Here is a 15,514-nt window from a genome sequence, read left to right on the forward strand (position 1 = left end):
GTACTTGGAAAACCTTCTTTGCTTTTTTTCCCCTAAAATTTGGCATGGGATTTTTTATGTTTCTGGGGTTTCTTATTCTTTTTTGGGGGGTTCACTAGCTGTAACTGCGATCCCATCTTAGCCTTCGGTTATCTTAGAGAAGGGCTGCATTGTTCTAATGGATGGAAAACCGGTGTTCAAAAGGAGTGACATGTATTTTTTTTCCCTGTCTATCTTACGTATGGCAGTCTTCTTATTCTAAATGTTAATCTATCAACTCCGAGATCTCTATTCGGGGCGTGGTGCTTGGACTTGAAACGTTTTTATATCTTTCCCCCCCCCCCTCCTCCTCTTTCTACTTGTCTGGCAGGTAGGCATGGCCGTTAGAGGGATCCAGATGTGCCAGCAAAAGGACTATCAATATACTCGCTCCATTTTAGGGAGACCTATATATCATCAAATCCCTGCAACCTTGGAAGCCTGGATCGACAACCGGTGTTTACTTACTCTCCGGGTATCGGATCCCCCCACCTCCCAATCGTCAGCCCTGGCGTGCCAAGAGGATTGGCTGCAGCAACAGTATCAACACCACGCACGCGGTGTAATCTGACTTTTCTTTGGTTCGGGGAACTTGACGATGCAGTAGATGCTCCTGGCGATTGGAGAAGTTTTTACCACCTCCCCTTATGTGGGTTTATCTACTCTGAACACTAGATGTTCGACGTCGTTGACTTCGACTCAAAAGCCGCCTGCGTCTTCTTTAGCATCCTGCTGTCTCGGAGGTGCAGATGTGCCTCCGTTACATTAGCCATTAGCCGGCATAGCAGCAGACTGCTTCTCCAATGAGACCACAGCTCCACTTTTGCTTTGCATCAGGCCCTCGATATGACATCCGACACGGCACCTCCGCCACCTGAGTCCGCGGGATCCAATAGGCGGCGGAGAAGCTTGGTTTCCCCCCGGGTGTCGTACTGCTGATCATCCGATGATTCATTCCCCACTAATTTACAGGTCGTTTTGTCGAATCTGTGGATCTGGATTCATGCATTTTGTGGGAGGTTCTGTGGGAGGTCCAGCGAGTTCGATCGTCTGGCTCAGGCACTATCGTCATTTCTGCCCGGGGGGGGAGGGTTCTGCTTCGCATGAAGCATTATACGGTCAATTCAGCCGAGGAGATCACTTGGCCTCGGTTGCTTTTTGCATTAGGTCATAATTCAGTCCGTTATCGTCTCCCTCTGCCTCGTTACTGGCTTATTGCGTGAGATCGGCGTCGCAGATGACATGAGAGCAGCTTCCGGACCCCAGGATCAGCCTTCGATACAATTCGATACGGGTCTCTTTGGGGGCCTTATGTCTGACGTCGTCATCTGTCGTCCTGGGAGGATGTTTATGGTGTAATTTCTCAAATTTTCGCGGTGCCAAAGGCCGGTTTGTTGCATATTATGCCCAGTTGTGTGTAGGTGTAGGATATGTACACAGATCTCACCAAAAAGTATATAACTATATGATACCATCTACGAGAACCCCCGCGGAGACGCGAGAGAATGAATTCAATGAGTCAGCACTCCTTGGTAACATCTGCAGTGGTTTTCCACGCAGCATCTGATCACGAACTTTTGCACTTCGAACTGGTTCGCCACGGCCCTTCTCAGACGGAAAATTGGGGGACGCTGTGTAGTCCTTGGCTGTGCATCGAGATCCACTCCATCGTTATCCGTCAACTATCCCGTTCTTCGCTCAACTCGGGGAGCTTCATGCATTCAAATTAGGGCGTTCACATCTAGCTGCATCCACCACGGATGAACTCTTGAGTGTGCATGCTGCCAGTCAGCCCTTGACAGGCGGATTTTTCTTCCGGCTTGGTGAATGCCGGAGTTTGGCTGGGTTTCCGACACATGCCCATGCCATCGAATCGGAAACCAGGTGGCTGTTTCCGCCGAGCGCTAAAATACAATAGCATGGAACAATATGGGGATTGTGGAGCCTGGGCCCTTTGAAATGACCCTATAGTGCAGCCTACTAGTAACCATGGATGCAGAGCACGGGCTTCGTTACACCCTCGTGTCTAATTGGGGAACACACTCGACGTCTGCTATCACTCATCCGCCTTTTGTGCACGCAATGACCTCCACGAAGAGAAACTCCTCACGCCTCTCTACTTATCTTTGGCCTGCCTTGGTTTTTTTTTTTTTTAGCTTTTCTAGCCACCAATCATCTCAGGCAGCTATTCCACGGCAAGTACTCACTAATACTACAGAGTCTGTCATCGGATTTTAGGTTATTTTATCGAATTTAAGTATTTACTTTTTTTTTGCTCTCTTTTTGATCTATCAACTTAGTCGCGCGCGCTATTCCCCTTTACTTCACCAGGTACCCCGTTCTCCATATGTACCTCGAACCAGGAACGAACTGCGGTTAAACGAAGCAAGGGGACACGGTGCTGTGACATCCTTGGATCAGGGGATTGGCTCGGAGACTTGCAAAATATGTCATGACCTCGCCACCGCAAAAGTCATATCTGCTGCGAGTACTATCCAATATCTTCGAGTCCTACAAGCACGATTCAGTCTTGTTTACTCAGCCAAACAAGCTGCTCCAGTGCTCCACATGCGGGAATTTTCAAGATGACTATTTCAAAGTATATCATGAACCAGGCGGTGTAGGTGGCCTGGACTCAGGTTCTTTGAAGACAAAATTTGAGGTTACAATCCATTGGGAGTAAGAGCCCTGCTCCAGAGACTCTTAATGCAAGTGATGAGATGCATGGGACTCACGGTTCCAGATCTGACAGCCCCCGTTCCCGGGCTTTAGGTTACAGGGCCTTGTTTGCCACTGTCCTGACAGATGTAGAGAACTGCAGGCCCCACGGGTACTGGTGTACTAGTGATTTCAATGGGCTGGGGCGTCCTTTCTCTTGAGACTGAAAGTACCAAGATCGGGCGAGCCACAGTCAAAGACATGCCAACCTGAAGTACCGACAGACTATTACTGAAAGTAACGTGGGAATTAATCTCGGAAGGCCTCCTGCGGCTGATAGCATATTTTGGGCTTGCTGTCACCCGACGAATCAAGATGAAATCCCACACTCCCACCTACCTGGTTTCGGATATATCATATATGCAAATGGTAGCACATGGGTTATGGCATGGGCTGCAAATCTACAGATGCCAAAAACGATCGTCGCTGATCGAAGGGCCCGGCACCAATCGCGGCATAACCGTATGCCACCGTTGACACGACTGAGTACGATCAAGACTCCGCGCGGTCTCAATCGAGCCTGAATTCGTTACCAGCACTTTGATAATCTTGCCATCAACCATATACTAGTGACTGACAATTAGCATGACCGTGACATATGAGGCAAGTTCCTTGAAGGAGCAAGTCAATGGCTTCGCTTCATAGTCTCTCGTGACCCTTGATACATACCCGCTGCTTCTCGTATTCCATAGGAATTCGATAAGGTGGCGGGTGCCAATGACAAGCGATCCCCCCCCCCTCACCTTCTTCTCTTCTCTTCTCTTCTCTTCTCTTCTCTTTCCTTCCTTTTCGATTTAGCGCGTGGACAAGCCAGTTGTGCATGCGCTACGTGGCAGTGGATGGGTTCCCCAATCGATCATGGAGATCCGACCGAATAAGACGGCAGAAGGCCCACTAGCGCGAGCCCAGATCGACTGTATTACGTCTGGATCATGAATTCTATTTACACTATGTAGTTCCTTTGACTTTGCTTTTTCCCAGCTCGGCCCGTCCCTCACAGTGATTCGTTGGATGTGCATCCCTTCTCCTCTCACGAGCGGTTGGACCAGCCTGGCGGGGTCATGGAAGACATCCGATCTGCAGAACCTGCAGATATGAGCCTCTGGGCCGGCAAGCGGTCAGCTCGATCCACTCATTCAGCTAAGCGCCGAGGCTAGAGAAGGCAAGAGACGAGGACGCAGATGTTCCCGGCTTTTTGACAGTTCGCTACGGGCCTTTCCATCCCGTGCGTGCCTAATGCGCATCGTTGACTTTCTGAGACTTCATGATCTCCATCACCCGGGAGCTCGGATCGAAGGCGCCACGTCGCTCCCGATGAGCCGGATATCGTGTGGCAGATCGCCTCATACGCCACTAAATTCAAGTCCTTACCGCAGCAACACGGTACTCCTCAGGTCCTGCATGTCACCTGTTCGGACAGCTTGCAGAATACGCCGAGCCGGCCAGAATTGCCGAACTAATAGAAGCCCGCCTTTACTATATTAGGATCGACTCAGACCCGGGGGGGAACCCTCACTGATTTGACAAAAGACCAGCCAACCGGAAATCTCAGAGGAAGACGCCGTTTGCCGTAATTAGATCTGTCTTGGGGGAGGCTTGCTCAAAAGAACCTGTGAACTTTTGACCCTCCAGGCCCACGGATTTCTAATCCTTTACATCTAACACTCCCGTGCGATCCCATGCCAACCCCAGCTGCTCTCCACTGAATCGGCCAAATTGGCCAGTCTAGATGAAAACGGCGGTCCAGCCCTGGAGGCGGTGCAGCTGCTGATTCAGGGGGTGCCTTCCCGGAAAGCCTATAACTTCCTCCCCGATCCCGAACTATATCAGCTTGTTTTATAGATTCGGGCTTTGCTCTTCTCCCTCCACCATCTTGCCGGCCGCCTCCAATCTCCGAGACCCGGGGGCACTGTCAAGGTTCTGAACCTGATTTTGCGCAGGCTAAGCGGTCAAAGTCGGTGTTGACACCGCTGGTCGCTGTGCTGGCCTCTACCCCAATTCCTCGGACAAGGATATTGTTGCCTCCCCCTTGTTGATGGGTCCCCTTTTGCTGACAGTGCCCTGTGCAGAGGCCCGGTGCCTGGGAGCTGAGACAGGGTCTAGACTTAATGCCCTGCGAGGCGTCAGGCTTGGCTTCATGTATGTTCTGATGTTGCTGGCACAGGGGCCTAGACGGTGTGAGCGTTGTAAGTGGCATAAGTAGGCTGACAGGCGCAGATGGCACGGCAATAGGGAGCATTTTTGGGCTGCAGAAATTGAAGTTGAGGAGGCCGATGCAAGAGACGATTAAGCAATACTACGTGCTACGTTACGCAGGGCATTCCACTATCCGAAACGAAACCCGTGGACCTGACCCTGAAGATTATGGAGTGGGGTCGTTCACAGCGGTGGACGGAGAACAGAATACGAGGAACACGCATGCTCCAGGAACTACAGAGATTCGCAGCACAAACATTGTAGAATAGTCGAATATCGTGGGAATCACTCATGAAGTTGTAAATTTGGGTTTCATTTGCATAGCCCCGATCCACACTCTGGACTCGGTAGCTCGCGGTTCCTGATCATCTTTTTGTAGATTCTAAAAGAACCGATCCCATCCGTTTTTTTCCGTAACGTTCGCTCCTCAAAAAAAGACCAACACCGACGAAATGGACATGCTTAGCGCTTGCCTGCGGCCTTCTCCTGGGACTCCTTGAGAACCTTCTTGACGATCTTCTGCTCCTCAATGAGGAAGGCGCGGACAATGCGGTCCTTGACGCAGCCAGCGCAGCGAGAACCACCGTAGGCACGGCTGACGTTCTTCTTGGGGCGGGAGACCTGAGCGTACTCGCGGGGGCGGAGAGCGGGGACCTGTAGTATATATGTCAGTTTGCTGATTTTGGCTAGGCAAGGCTGATAGTAAGAGTAGTCGAATGAAAAAAAATATGTGTGGATGTTGAAGGCGTCGCAACTGTATTAAATCGTTCCGATCGAATTTTTTTTTTCTCGATGGAGGCTGCTCAATCCACCCGCATGGCCATCCGCACAAATTTCACACTCCGATCACAAGGCCTCAAAGGATATCCGGAAATTACTCACACCAGGGAGCTTGATGCCACAGTCACCACACTTGGGAGCGGTGCCCTTCTTCTTCAGGTGAAGGTATCGCAGCTCACCACCGGGGGTCTTGATGATGCGAACCTTGTTGGACCGCGTGTTGTAGCTATCAGGAGAGAACCGTCAATATACGTTGTCCCAGTTTCAACTATTCAAGGAGTCTGCGCTGTATCCATGGTCGATTTGGGCGTAGACAGGAAGGATGTTCGTAAAGGGGAATTTTTCACATACGGGTTGCGGCGGCGCTGTGCGAAGGGGGAAAAAAAACCCAGTCAGTACTTTGATTCTGTTGAAGTCAACGTTATCAAGAGATACTCACGTATTGGAGTCTGTTGTTCGCCATTTTGACTGTGCTTGAACCTCGGTGGTCAAGAGGGCGTTGTCGTCGTCGGGTTGTGGACGGTAAAATGTCGAGACGGACGGATTTGTGTGGGTTTCGCTCTAGCGCAGATTTGGCGAGAAGCCGCTAACCCTAATTAGGACTAGCGCAAAACGGAGCCGCCACCTCAAACCTCAAAGTTCGACGGGAGCAAGTTTGCCCGAGCAGAGACTGAGAGCAAGACAGACAGCATCACCCCGTGCTGTCCATCTTCTTCATCTCGGCGGTCATCTAATCTGCCTTTCTCCATCTACTCACAACACTTCTTTTTGACCTACGCCCCTTGGTCGATGGTTCTTGACGCGACACGACGCGACTCTTGAGCTAAGAAATCCACGCGGCCAGGGAGAGGGTGTACTCCCATCAACACCATCATGGCATCTGTGCCGCCTCCTCCCCCCCTCCTCCAGGATGGGGTGCTGCCCCTCCACCATTACCGTCGGCACCGCCGCCTCCAGGATACAAGCCGCCCGCCGATCCCAACGTTGCGAAGTTTGCGCAGAAGAAGCATGAGTGGCTGCGATCCCAGCGCAATCGCTTTGGCGAGAAGCGCAAGGCAGGGTTCGTGGAGACACAGAAAGCGGACATGCCTCCAGAACATCTGCGAAAGATCGTGAAGGATATCGGTGATGTTTCACAAAAGAAGTTCAGCACTGAAAAGCGGAGCTATCTTGGCTCGTTGAAGTTCATGCCGCACGCCGTCTTCAAGCTTCTAGAAAACATGCCCATGCCATGGGAGGCATCTAGAGAAGTCAAGGTCCTTTATCACGTTAATGGGTGCCTTACTTTGGTCAATGAGATTCCTCGAGTTATTGAGCCGGTTTTCCACGCTCAGTGGGCCACCATGTGGACAGTTATGCGTCGTGAAAAGAGTGATCGCCGACATTTCAAGCGCATGCGCTTCCCTCCCTTTGACGACGAAGAACCGCCTCTTTCATATTCCGAAAACATCGAAGGCGTCGAGCCCTTGGAGCCCATCCAGGAGGATCTTGATGAAGACGACGATGGACCTGTATACGAATGGTTCTATGAAAATCGACCCCTTCTTGATACCCCCCATGTCAACGGACCGAGTTACAAAACATGGAACCTGTCGCTACCTCAAATGGCGACGCTACACCGACTGAGCCATCAGCTTCTGAGTGATGTGGTCGACAAGAACTATTTCCACATGTTCGATCTGGACAGTTTCTTCACAGCAAAGGCCCTTAACGTCGCTATTCCTGGTGGTCCACGCTTTGAGCCCCTTTACAAGGATATTGATCCCAACGATGAGGATTTCAGCGAGTTCAACGCTATCGACCGCATTATTTTCCGCACACCGATTCGGACCGAGTACCGGGTCAGCTTCCCTCACCTTTACAACACACTTCCCCGAAGCGTCAAGATCGCCTGGTACTCTCATCCTCAGGTAGTGTACATTCCAACCAATGACCCGAACCTTCCCGCGTTTTACTTCGACCCTGTCATCAACCCGATTTCCTCGCGCTCGGTAGCCCCAAAGAACATTACCGTGAGCCACGAGGACGAGATCTTTGGCGACGAAAATGAAGATGACTTCGAGCTCCCCGATGATGTGGTTCCGTTTTTGGATAATGAGGAGCTCTACACCGAGGAAACAGCGTCTGCTATCGCCTTATGGTGGGCTCCTCATCCCTTCAACAAGCGCTCCGGAAAGATGGTTCGTGCTCAGGATGTGCCCCTTGTGAAGCAGTGGTATCTTGAGCACTGCCCACAGGGCCAACCGGTCAAGGTCCGCGTGTCCTACCAGAAGCTTCTGAAGTCCTACGTGCTCAACGAATTGCACCGGAGCAAGAAGAAGAAGGAGAAGAGGCAGCACCTCATGAAGAACCTCAAATCTACAAAGTTCTTCCAGCAAACCACCATCGATTGGGTCGAGGCCGGTCTGCAAGTTTGCCGCCAGGGTTACAACATGCTCAATCTTCTGATCCACCGCAAGAACCTGACATATTTGCACCTGGATTACAACTTCAACTTGAAGCCAGTCAAGACCCTGACTACCAAGGAGCGCAAGAAGTCTCGCTTTGGAAATGCCTTCCACTTGATGCGAGAAATCCTCCGATTGACAAAACTGATTGTCGACGCTCAGGTCCAGTACCGGCTGGGCAACGTCGATGCCTTCCAGCTCGCGGATGGTATCATGTATGCTTTCAACCATGTGGGCCAATTGACCGGTATGTACCGTTACAAGTACAAGCTTATGCACCAGATTCGTACCTGCAAGGATCTCAAGCATTTGATCTACTACCGTTTCAACTCGGGCCCCGTCGGCAAGGGCCCTGGTTGTGGTTTCTGGGCTCCAGCCTGGCGTGTTTGGCTGTTCTTCATGCGTGGTATCATCCCACTCCTCGAGAGATGGCTCGGAAACCTGCTCTCTCGTCAGTTCGAGGGCCGTCACAGCAAGGGAGTCGCCAAGACTGTCACTAAGCAACGTGTGGAGTCTCACTTCGATCTGGAGCTTCGTGCGTCGGTCATGGCCGATCTGATGGATATGATGCCCGAGGGAATCAAGCAGAACAAGATCAACATTGTTCTGCAGCATCTGTCTGAGGCTTGGCGTTGCTGGAAGAGTAACATCCCTTGGAAGGTCCCTGGTCTGCCGGCTGCCATCGAGAACGTCATCCTTCGCTACGTAAAGAGCAAGGCCGATTGGTGGATCTCTGTGGCTCATTACAATCGTGAGCGAATTCGTCGTGGTGCGACTGTCGATAAGACAGTGGCGAAGAAGAACCTGGGTCGCCTGACTCGTCTCTGGCTAAAGTCCGAACAAGAGCGTCAGCACAACTACCTGAAGGACGGCCCTTATGTGTCCTCAGAGGAAGGAGTTGCTATCTACTCCACCATGGTCCACTGGCTAGAGGCCAGAAAGTACTCCCCAATTCCTTTCCCAAGCTCCTCCTACAAGCATGACACTAAAATTCTCATCCTGGCCCTGGAGCGCCTGCGCGAATCTTACTCTGTGAAGGGCCGGCTGAACCAGAGTCAACGTGAGGAGCTTGCCTTGATTGAGCAGGCTTATGATTCCCCAGGAACTACATTGGCGCGAATCAAGCGATTCTTCCTCACGCAGCGAGCTTTCAAGGAAGTTGGTATCGACATGAACGATAACTACAACACCATCAACCCCGTCTATGACATCGAGCCTATCGAGAAAATCACAGACGCCTACCTTGATCAATATTTGTGGTACCAGGCCGAACAGCGCCACTTGTTCCCGTCTTGGATCAAGCCCTCCGACTCTGAAGTGCCTCCTCTCTTGACGTACAAGTGGGCCCAAGGCATCAACAATCTGTCAAATGTCTGGGAAACCTCTGAAGGCGAAACCAACGTCATGATCGAGACCGAGCTGTCGAAGGTTTATGAGAAGGTCGATCTGACCATGCTGAACCGACTGCTCCGACTGATCATGGACCACAACTTGGCGGATTACATTACGTCCAAGAACAATGTCCAGCTCAGCTATAAGGATATGAATCACACAAACGCCTACGGTTTGATCCGCGGTTTGCAATTCTCCGGCTTCGTGTTCCAGTTCTATGGCCTCATGATTGACCTGATGCTCCTTGGCTTGAACCGAGCTAGTGAGATGGCTGGCCCACCACAGAGTCCCAATGATTTCTTGCAGTTCCGAGACAAAGCTACTGAGACGCGACACCCGATCCGTCTGTACACTCGCTATGTCGATAAAATCTGGGTTTTCTACCGCTTCACTGCTGACGAATCTCGCGACTTGATTCAGCGTTTCTTGACCGAGAACCCTGACCCCAACTTTGAGAATGTTATTGGCTACAAGAATAAGAAGTGCTGGCCGCGGGATTGCCGTATCCGCTTGATGCGCCACGACGTCAACCTTGGCCGTGCCGTCTTCTGGGACATGAAAAACCGACTTCCCAGATCCATCACAACCGTTGACTGGGACGACACTTTCGTCAGTGTGTACAGCAAGGATAACCCCAATTTGCTTTTCTCCATGAATGGTTTTGAAGTCCGAATTCTTCCCAAGATACGCAACAAGAACGAGGAGTTTTCGGTTAAGGACAGTGTGTGGTCGCTGGTGGATAACACCACTAAAGAGCGAACTGCCCATGCGTTCCTGCAGGTGACCGAGGAGGATATTGCCAAGTTCAATAACCGCATTCGGCAAATCCTCATGTCGTCTGGATCTACGACTTTCACCAAGATCGCGAACAAGTGGAACACCGCTCTCATTGCTCTCTTCACCTACTACCGTGAAGCTGCCGTGTCCACAGTCAACCTTCTTGACACCATTGTTAAGTGTGAAACTAAGATTCAGACCCGTGTCAAGATTGGCCTGAACTCCAAGATGCCTTCCCGTTTCCCTCCAGCTGTGTTCTACACACCCAAGGAACTCGGAGGTCTTGGTATGATCTCCGGATCCCACATCCTTATCCCCACCAGCGACAAGCGCTGGTCTAAGCAAACTGACACCGGTATCACACATTTCAGAGCCGGCATGTCTCATGACGAGGAAACCCTGATCCCCAACATCTTCCGTTACATCATTCCCTGGGAAGCTGAATTCATTGACTCCCAGCGTGTGTGGATGGAATATTCTCAAAAGCGAATGGAGGCCCAGCAACAGAACCGTCGGTTGACTCTGGAGGATCTCGAGGATAGCTGGGACCGTGGTCTCCCGCGTATCAACACACTTTTCCAGAAGGACCGCAGTACTCTTAGCTTCGACAAGGGGTTCCGACTGCGGGCTGAGTTTAAGCAGTATCAGCTGATGAAGAGCAACCCCTTCTGGTGGACTAGTCAGAGACATGATGGTAAGCTCTGGAACCTGAACGCCTACCGTACCGATGTCATCCAAGCCCTTGGTGGTGTTGAAACCATTCTTGAGCACACCCTTTTCAAGGCCACGGCATTCCCGTCCTGGGAGGGTCTCTTCTGGGAAAAGGCCTCAGGTTTCGAAGAGAGCATGAAGTTCAAGAAACTCACGAACGCCCAGCGATCCGGTTTGAACCAGATCCCTAATCGTCGCTTCACCCTCTGGTGGTCTCCCACCATCAACCGTGCAAACGTCTACGTTGGTTTCCAGGTTCAGCTGGATCTCACTGGTATCTTCTTGCACGGCAAGATTCCTACCTTGAAGATCTCATTGATACAAATCTTCCGTGCTCACTTGTGGCAGAAGATTCACGAGTCTGTCGTGATGGACTTGTGCCAGGTATTCGATCAGGAGCTCGAGCAGCTAGGTATCGAGGCTGTTCAGAAGGAGACCATTCATCCTCGTAAATCATACAAGATGAACAGCTCTTGTGCTGACATTCTTCTCTTTGCCACGAATAAATGGAACGTGACTCGACCATCCCTGCTCTATGATACCAAGGATATTTATGAGTCTACGACGACAAGCAAATTCTGGCTTGATGTGCAGCTTCGATATGGTGATTATGATTCTCACGATATTGAACGTTATATCCGCTCCAAATACCTCGACTACACGACTGACAGTGGCTCTACCTACCCCACGGCCACAGGTCTTACGATTGGAATCGACCTTGCATACAATCTGTACTCGGCTTATGGACAATACTTCCCCGGCCTCAAGTCTCTCGTCCAGCAAGCTATGGCAAAGATCATGAAGGTCAACCCTGCCCTGTACGTTTTGCGTGAGCGTATTCGCAAGGGTCTGCAGCTGTATGCGTCGGAGAGCAACCAGGAGTTCCTGAACTCTCAAAACTACTCTGAGCTTTTTAGCCCGCAAGTCCAGCTTTTCATCGATGACACCAATGTGTACCGAGTCACCATTCACAAGACCTTTGAAGGTAACTTGACGACAAAGCCCATCAACGGTGCCATCTTCATCTTCAACCCTCGCACTGGACAACTGTTCTTGAAGATCATCCACACAAGTGTCTGGGCTGGCCAGAAGCGTCTGGGTCAGTTGGCCAAGTGGAAGACCGCTGAAGAAGTTGCGGCTTTGATCCGTTCCCTTCCCGTGGAAGAACAGCCGAAGCAGCTTATCGTCACTCGAAAGGGTCTGCTCGATCCTCTCGAGGTCCATCTGCTGGACTTCCCGAACATCTCCATCCGTGCATCGGAGCTTCAACTGCCGTTCCAGGCTGCTATGAAGGTCGAGAAGATTGCGGATATGATTCTTAAAGCGACTGGGCCTCGGATGGTGCTGTTCAACTTATATGATGAATGGCTCAAATCTATCTCTCCATACACCGCCTTCTCTCGACTTATCCTTATCCTGCGTGCCCTGCATGTCAACATTGACAAGGCCAAGATCATTCTCCGGCCGGACAAGACAGTTTTCACGCAGGAGCATCACGTGTGGCCCTCGCTCTCTGATGAGGATTGGATCAAGGTCGAAGTGCAGCTGCGCGATCTGATCTTGAACGACTACGGCAAGAAGAACAATGTCAACGTGCAGAGTTTGACCAGCAGTGAGGTGCGAGATATCATCCTCGGTATGGAAATCAGTGCGCCGTCTTTGCAGCGCCAGCAGGCTGCCGAGATTGAGAAGCAGCAGGAGGAAGCTAAGCAACTCACTGCTGTGACGACCAAGACCCAGAACGCGCGGGGAGAAGATATCATTGTGACCACCACCTCTCAGTACGAACAACAATCTTTCGCATCCAAGACCGAATGGCGTACTCGTGCCATCGCTACGTCCAACCTGCGGACCCGATCGAACAACATCTACGTCTCGTCTGAGGACATTCGCGAGGATAATTACACATACGTGATGCCGAAGAACATCCTCAAGCGATTCATCACCATTGCCGATCTGCGGGTCCAAGTTACCGGCTACATCTACGGTACCTCCCCGCCCGACAACGAGCAGGTGAAGGAGATCAAGACCATTGTCATGGTGCCCCAGGTGGGCAACACGCGCGATGTTCAGCTGCCTCATGAACTACCCCAGCACGACTATCTGAACAAGCTGGAGCCCCTGGGTCTCATCCACACTGTCTCTGGAAGCGAACCTCCCTATATGTCCGCGGCGGACGTAACCCAGCATGCCCGCCTCATGAATGCACACCCTTCTTGGGATAAGAAGACCGTTACCATGACGGTTTCTTTCACTCCCGGATCGGTCTCCCTGTCCGCGTGGAGCCTCACGCCTGAGGGATACAAATGGGGTGCCGAGAACAAGGACATGTCCTCGGATCAGCCGCAGGGCTTCTCCACCAGCATGGGTGAGAAATGCCAGCTGTTGCTCAGCGACCGTGTCCGTGGTTATTTCCTGGTGCCAGATGACAATCTCTGGAACTACAGCTTTATGGGCAGCTCCTTTGGTAGCGTTGAGAAGCGGCCCGTGTACGTGAAGCTCGATACCCCGCTACGGTTCTACGATGACCAGCATCGTCCCTTGCACTTCCAGAACTTTGCCGAGCTGGAGGATATCTGGGTTGACCGAACCGATAACTTTGAGTGAAATTGACGCGTGATGTGTTTTTTTTTCCCCTTCTATCTTCAAAAGCCAGCTTCTCTTTTTGTACTCCGCAATTACCCTCGATCGACTGGCGTCTGTATTCTTATTTTCCTGTATCTGGCTTCCCCCCCTTTTCTGTTTTCCCCTCCCGCAATGTTGTATGATAATTAGCATAATTTGAAGTGCCTAAGTGGACTACTCCATCGGAGAATGTAGGGCTTTCTGGATTCATTCCTCCGTTCTGTCTAGGGGTAGAGCTCAATATGCCCTAGGCAGGCTTGTGCTGGTGGATCGCGCGGCTTTCGTCTGACCTAAGGGCTCCAGGCGGACCGGAGTGACAAAACTACCTCATTTCAATGCCCAGGGAAACGCGAATAATAGGATTGTAGCAAACATCGTCACGGTTTCGGGTTATTGTCGGCCTCCATTGACGCTGGCAATAAACCACATGCCCGTGCGTGTCCGGACTCCCTGACCACCTATAGCGTCACTATGACCGTGGTCAATAGTTGAATTTGGTATAAAGAGCTCTTCCTTCCTACTAGCCATATAGTAACGCATGACTTTCCCATAGGTCGCCCTTACCAGCACAGCCAGAGAAAAGGTACGGCCTCGGATGATTTGGCAATCAGCCATATGCCAGCATTGTAAAGCCGCGAAAGACCCCACGGTTTCAATACCAACCGGTTAAAGGCGCAGGGGATTGAGGTAAGATTAGAGATTCGACGTATCGTGGCTGGCTTCCCCTTTTGTTCGGCTGGTGTAACCAGTTCCAGTTCCCTACATCCCAGGCTACTAGCACCGCCGCGCATCGAGTCGTTCTTTCCTCTCCTGCCTGTTGAGCTGCGTTAGTTCCGAGGGCGATGATTGCCTTTTCCTGATTGGTGATCCCACCTTATCTCTTGCATACAGCATACTCCGCTCAATCGCCCCCGGAACTTCCATGCCCTCCAGGGCTCCCCCTGATGTTGCTGATTAATTCAGGTCATCGGCCATGCGCCACCACAATCCCATGGGAAGAGGTCCAAGCTTTCGTGTCGAACGGGGGTCCATCATCACGTCACGCCAAGTGGGGGTTTTGATGAAGCCAAATGCGGGATTCCCCTCAATCACACGAAGCTGGAACGGAGCGGAGGTGGAGACGATTTGAGTCAAAAGGACCTGAGGCGAAGTATGGAGGACGGGCCATATGCAGTTACATGAGCCCGGCTGCCTCTCCGAATCTTTTTCCCTCGGTAGGTCCTTTCCCCACCCTCCGGCTCCAAATTCTCAGGCCCTTTTGATGCCGGGCTTTTCTCTAGGTGGCAAGCGTCGCCATGATTGGGTCAAAGCTACTGGGCTTCTATTTTCCGGGATGTGAGGTGCGTCTCCAGTGACGAACTAGTCTCAAGCGGCCCTCCTCGGCTCGAGCACCCCCCCCCCCCCCAACCCGCCCTGCTGCGAACCATTCCGTCAAAAAGAAAGTATAACAACAGGCTAAAGGCTACCATGTTTACTTCCTCAGGCCCATGTCTCGATGGCTTGATTCCTCCTCTTTGGGAAACTCCCTGCCGATTTGCTGCTTCAACAGAGGATCGCCCCCCTCTTTTGCTGTCATCTGGACCCTCGCAGCGAATAAAGACCCCTGTTGCTGATTCTGGCTAACCAATATTGTAGCAACCGGCCGCGCCCGCAGATCCACCCGTCAAGTTCACAGGGGTAGACCGATTGACCGGGATTCTTACCCAACGAATTGGATGTTTGTCACATCGTCTCCAACTCCGATACGGATCTGGATGGGGGTTTGCTTCGGATGAGGTCGGTTCCAGCCCTGTCCAATTGTCCTTTGACACCGCTGTCTTATCCCGTGTCGATTGATTTGGCCCGAAGGG

At 51.6% G+C, this 15,514-nt stretch overlaps 4 protein-coding genes across 4 annotated transcripts; 2 read left to right on the forward strand and 2 right to left on the reverse strand.

Moving 5' to 3' along the window:
• Positions 1-2,470: 2,470 nt before the first annotated feature.
• N7468_005185 (uncharacterized protein) lies at positions 2,471-2,701 on the forward strand (the record flags this gene model as incomplete). Its single annotated transcript, XM_058474482.1, has 1 exon — positions 2,471-2,701. One exon carries the CDS (start codon positions 2,471-2,473, stop codon positions 2,699-2,701), a length of 231 nt encoding a protein of 76 aa, XP_058330222.1.
• A 1,947-nt stretch (positions 2,702-4,648) lies between these two features.
• Positions 4,649-4,975, reverse strand: N7468_005186 (uncharacterized protein; the record flags this gene model as incomplete). The annotated part of the gene is made up of 1 exon (XM_058474483.1): positions 4,649-4,975. One exon carries the CDS (start codon positions 4,973-4,975, stop codon positions 4,649-4,651), a length of 327 nt encoding a protein of 108 aa, XP_058330223.1.
• A 419-nt stretch (positions 4,976-5,394) lies between these two features.
• On the reverse strand, positions 5,395-6,175 carry N7468_005187 (60S ribosomal protein eL34; the record flags this gene model as incomplete). Its single annotated transcript, XM_058474484.1, has 4 exons — positions 5,395-5,586; positions 5,815-5,938; positions 6,064-6,077; positions 6,152-6,175. 4 exons carry the CDS (start codon positions 6,173-6,175, stop codon positions 5,395-5,397), a joined length of 354 nt encoding a protein of 117 aa, XP_058330224.1.
• Positions 6,176-6,585: 410 nt separating this feature from the next.
• Positions 6,586-13,646, forward strand: prp8 (U4/U6-U5 snRNP complex subunit PRP8; the record flags this gene model as incomplete). The annotated part of the gene is made up of 2 exons (XM_058474485.1): positions 6,586-6,649; positions 6,670-13,646. 2 exons carry the CDS (start codon positions 6,586-6,588, stop codon positions 13,644-13,646), a joined length of 7,041 nt encoding a protein of 2,346 aa, XP_058330225.1.
• Between the last annotated feature and the right edge of the window lie 1,868 nt (positions 13,647-15,514).

This window comes from Penicillium chermesinum, assembly GCF_028974085.1.
Source record: "Penicillium chermesinum strain IBT 19713 chromosome Unknown utg000004l:1.0-3345178.0:1.0-3348027.0, whole genome shotgun sequence".
In the NCBI taxonomy this organism is placed as follows: Eukaryota; Fungi; Ascomycota; class Eurotiomycetes; order Eurotiales; family Aspergillaceae; genus Penicillium; species Penicillium chermesinum.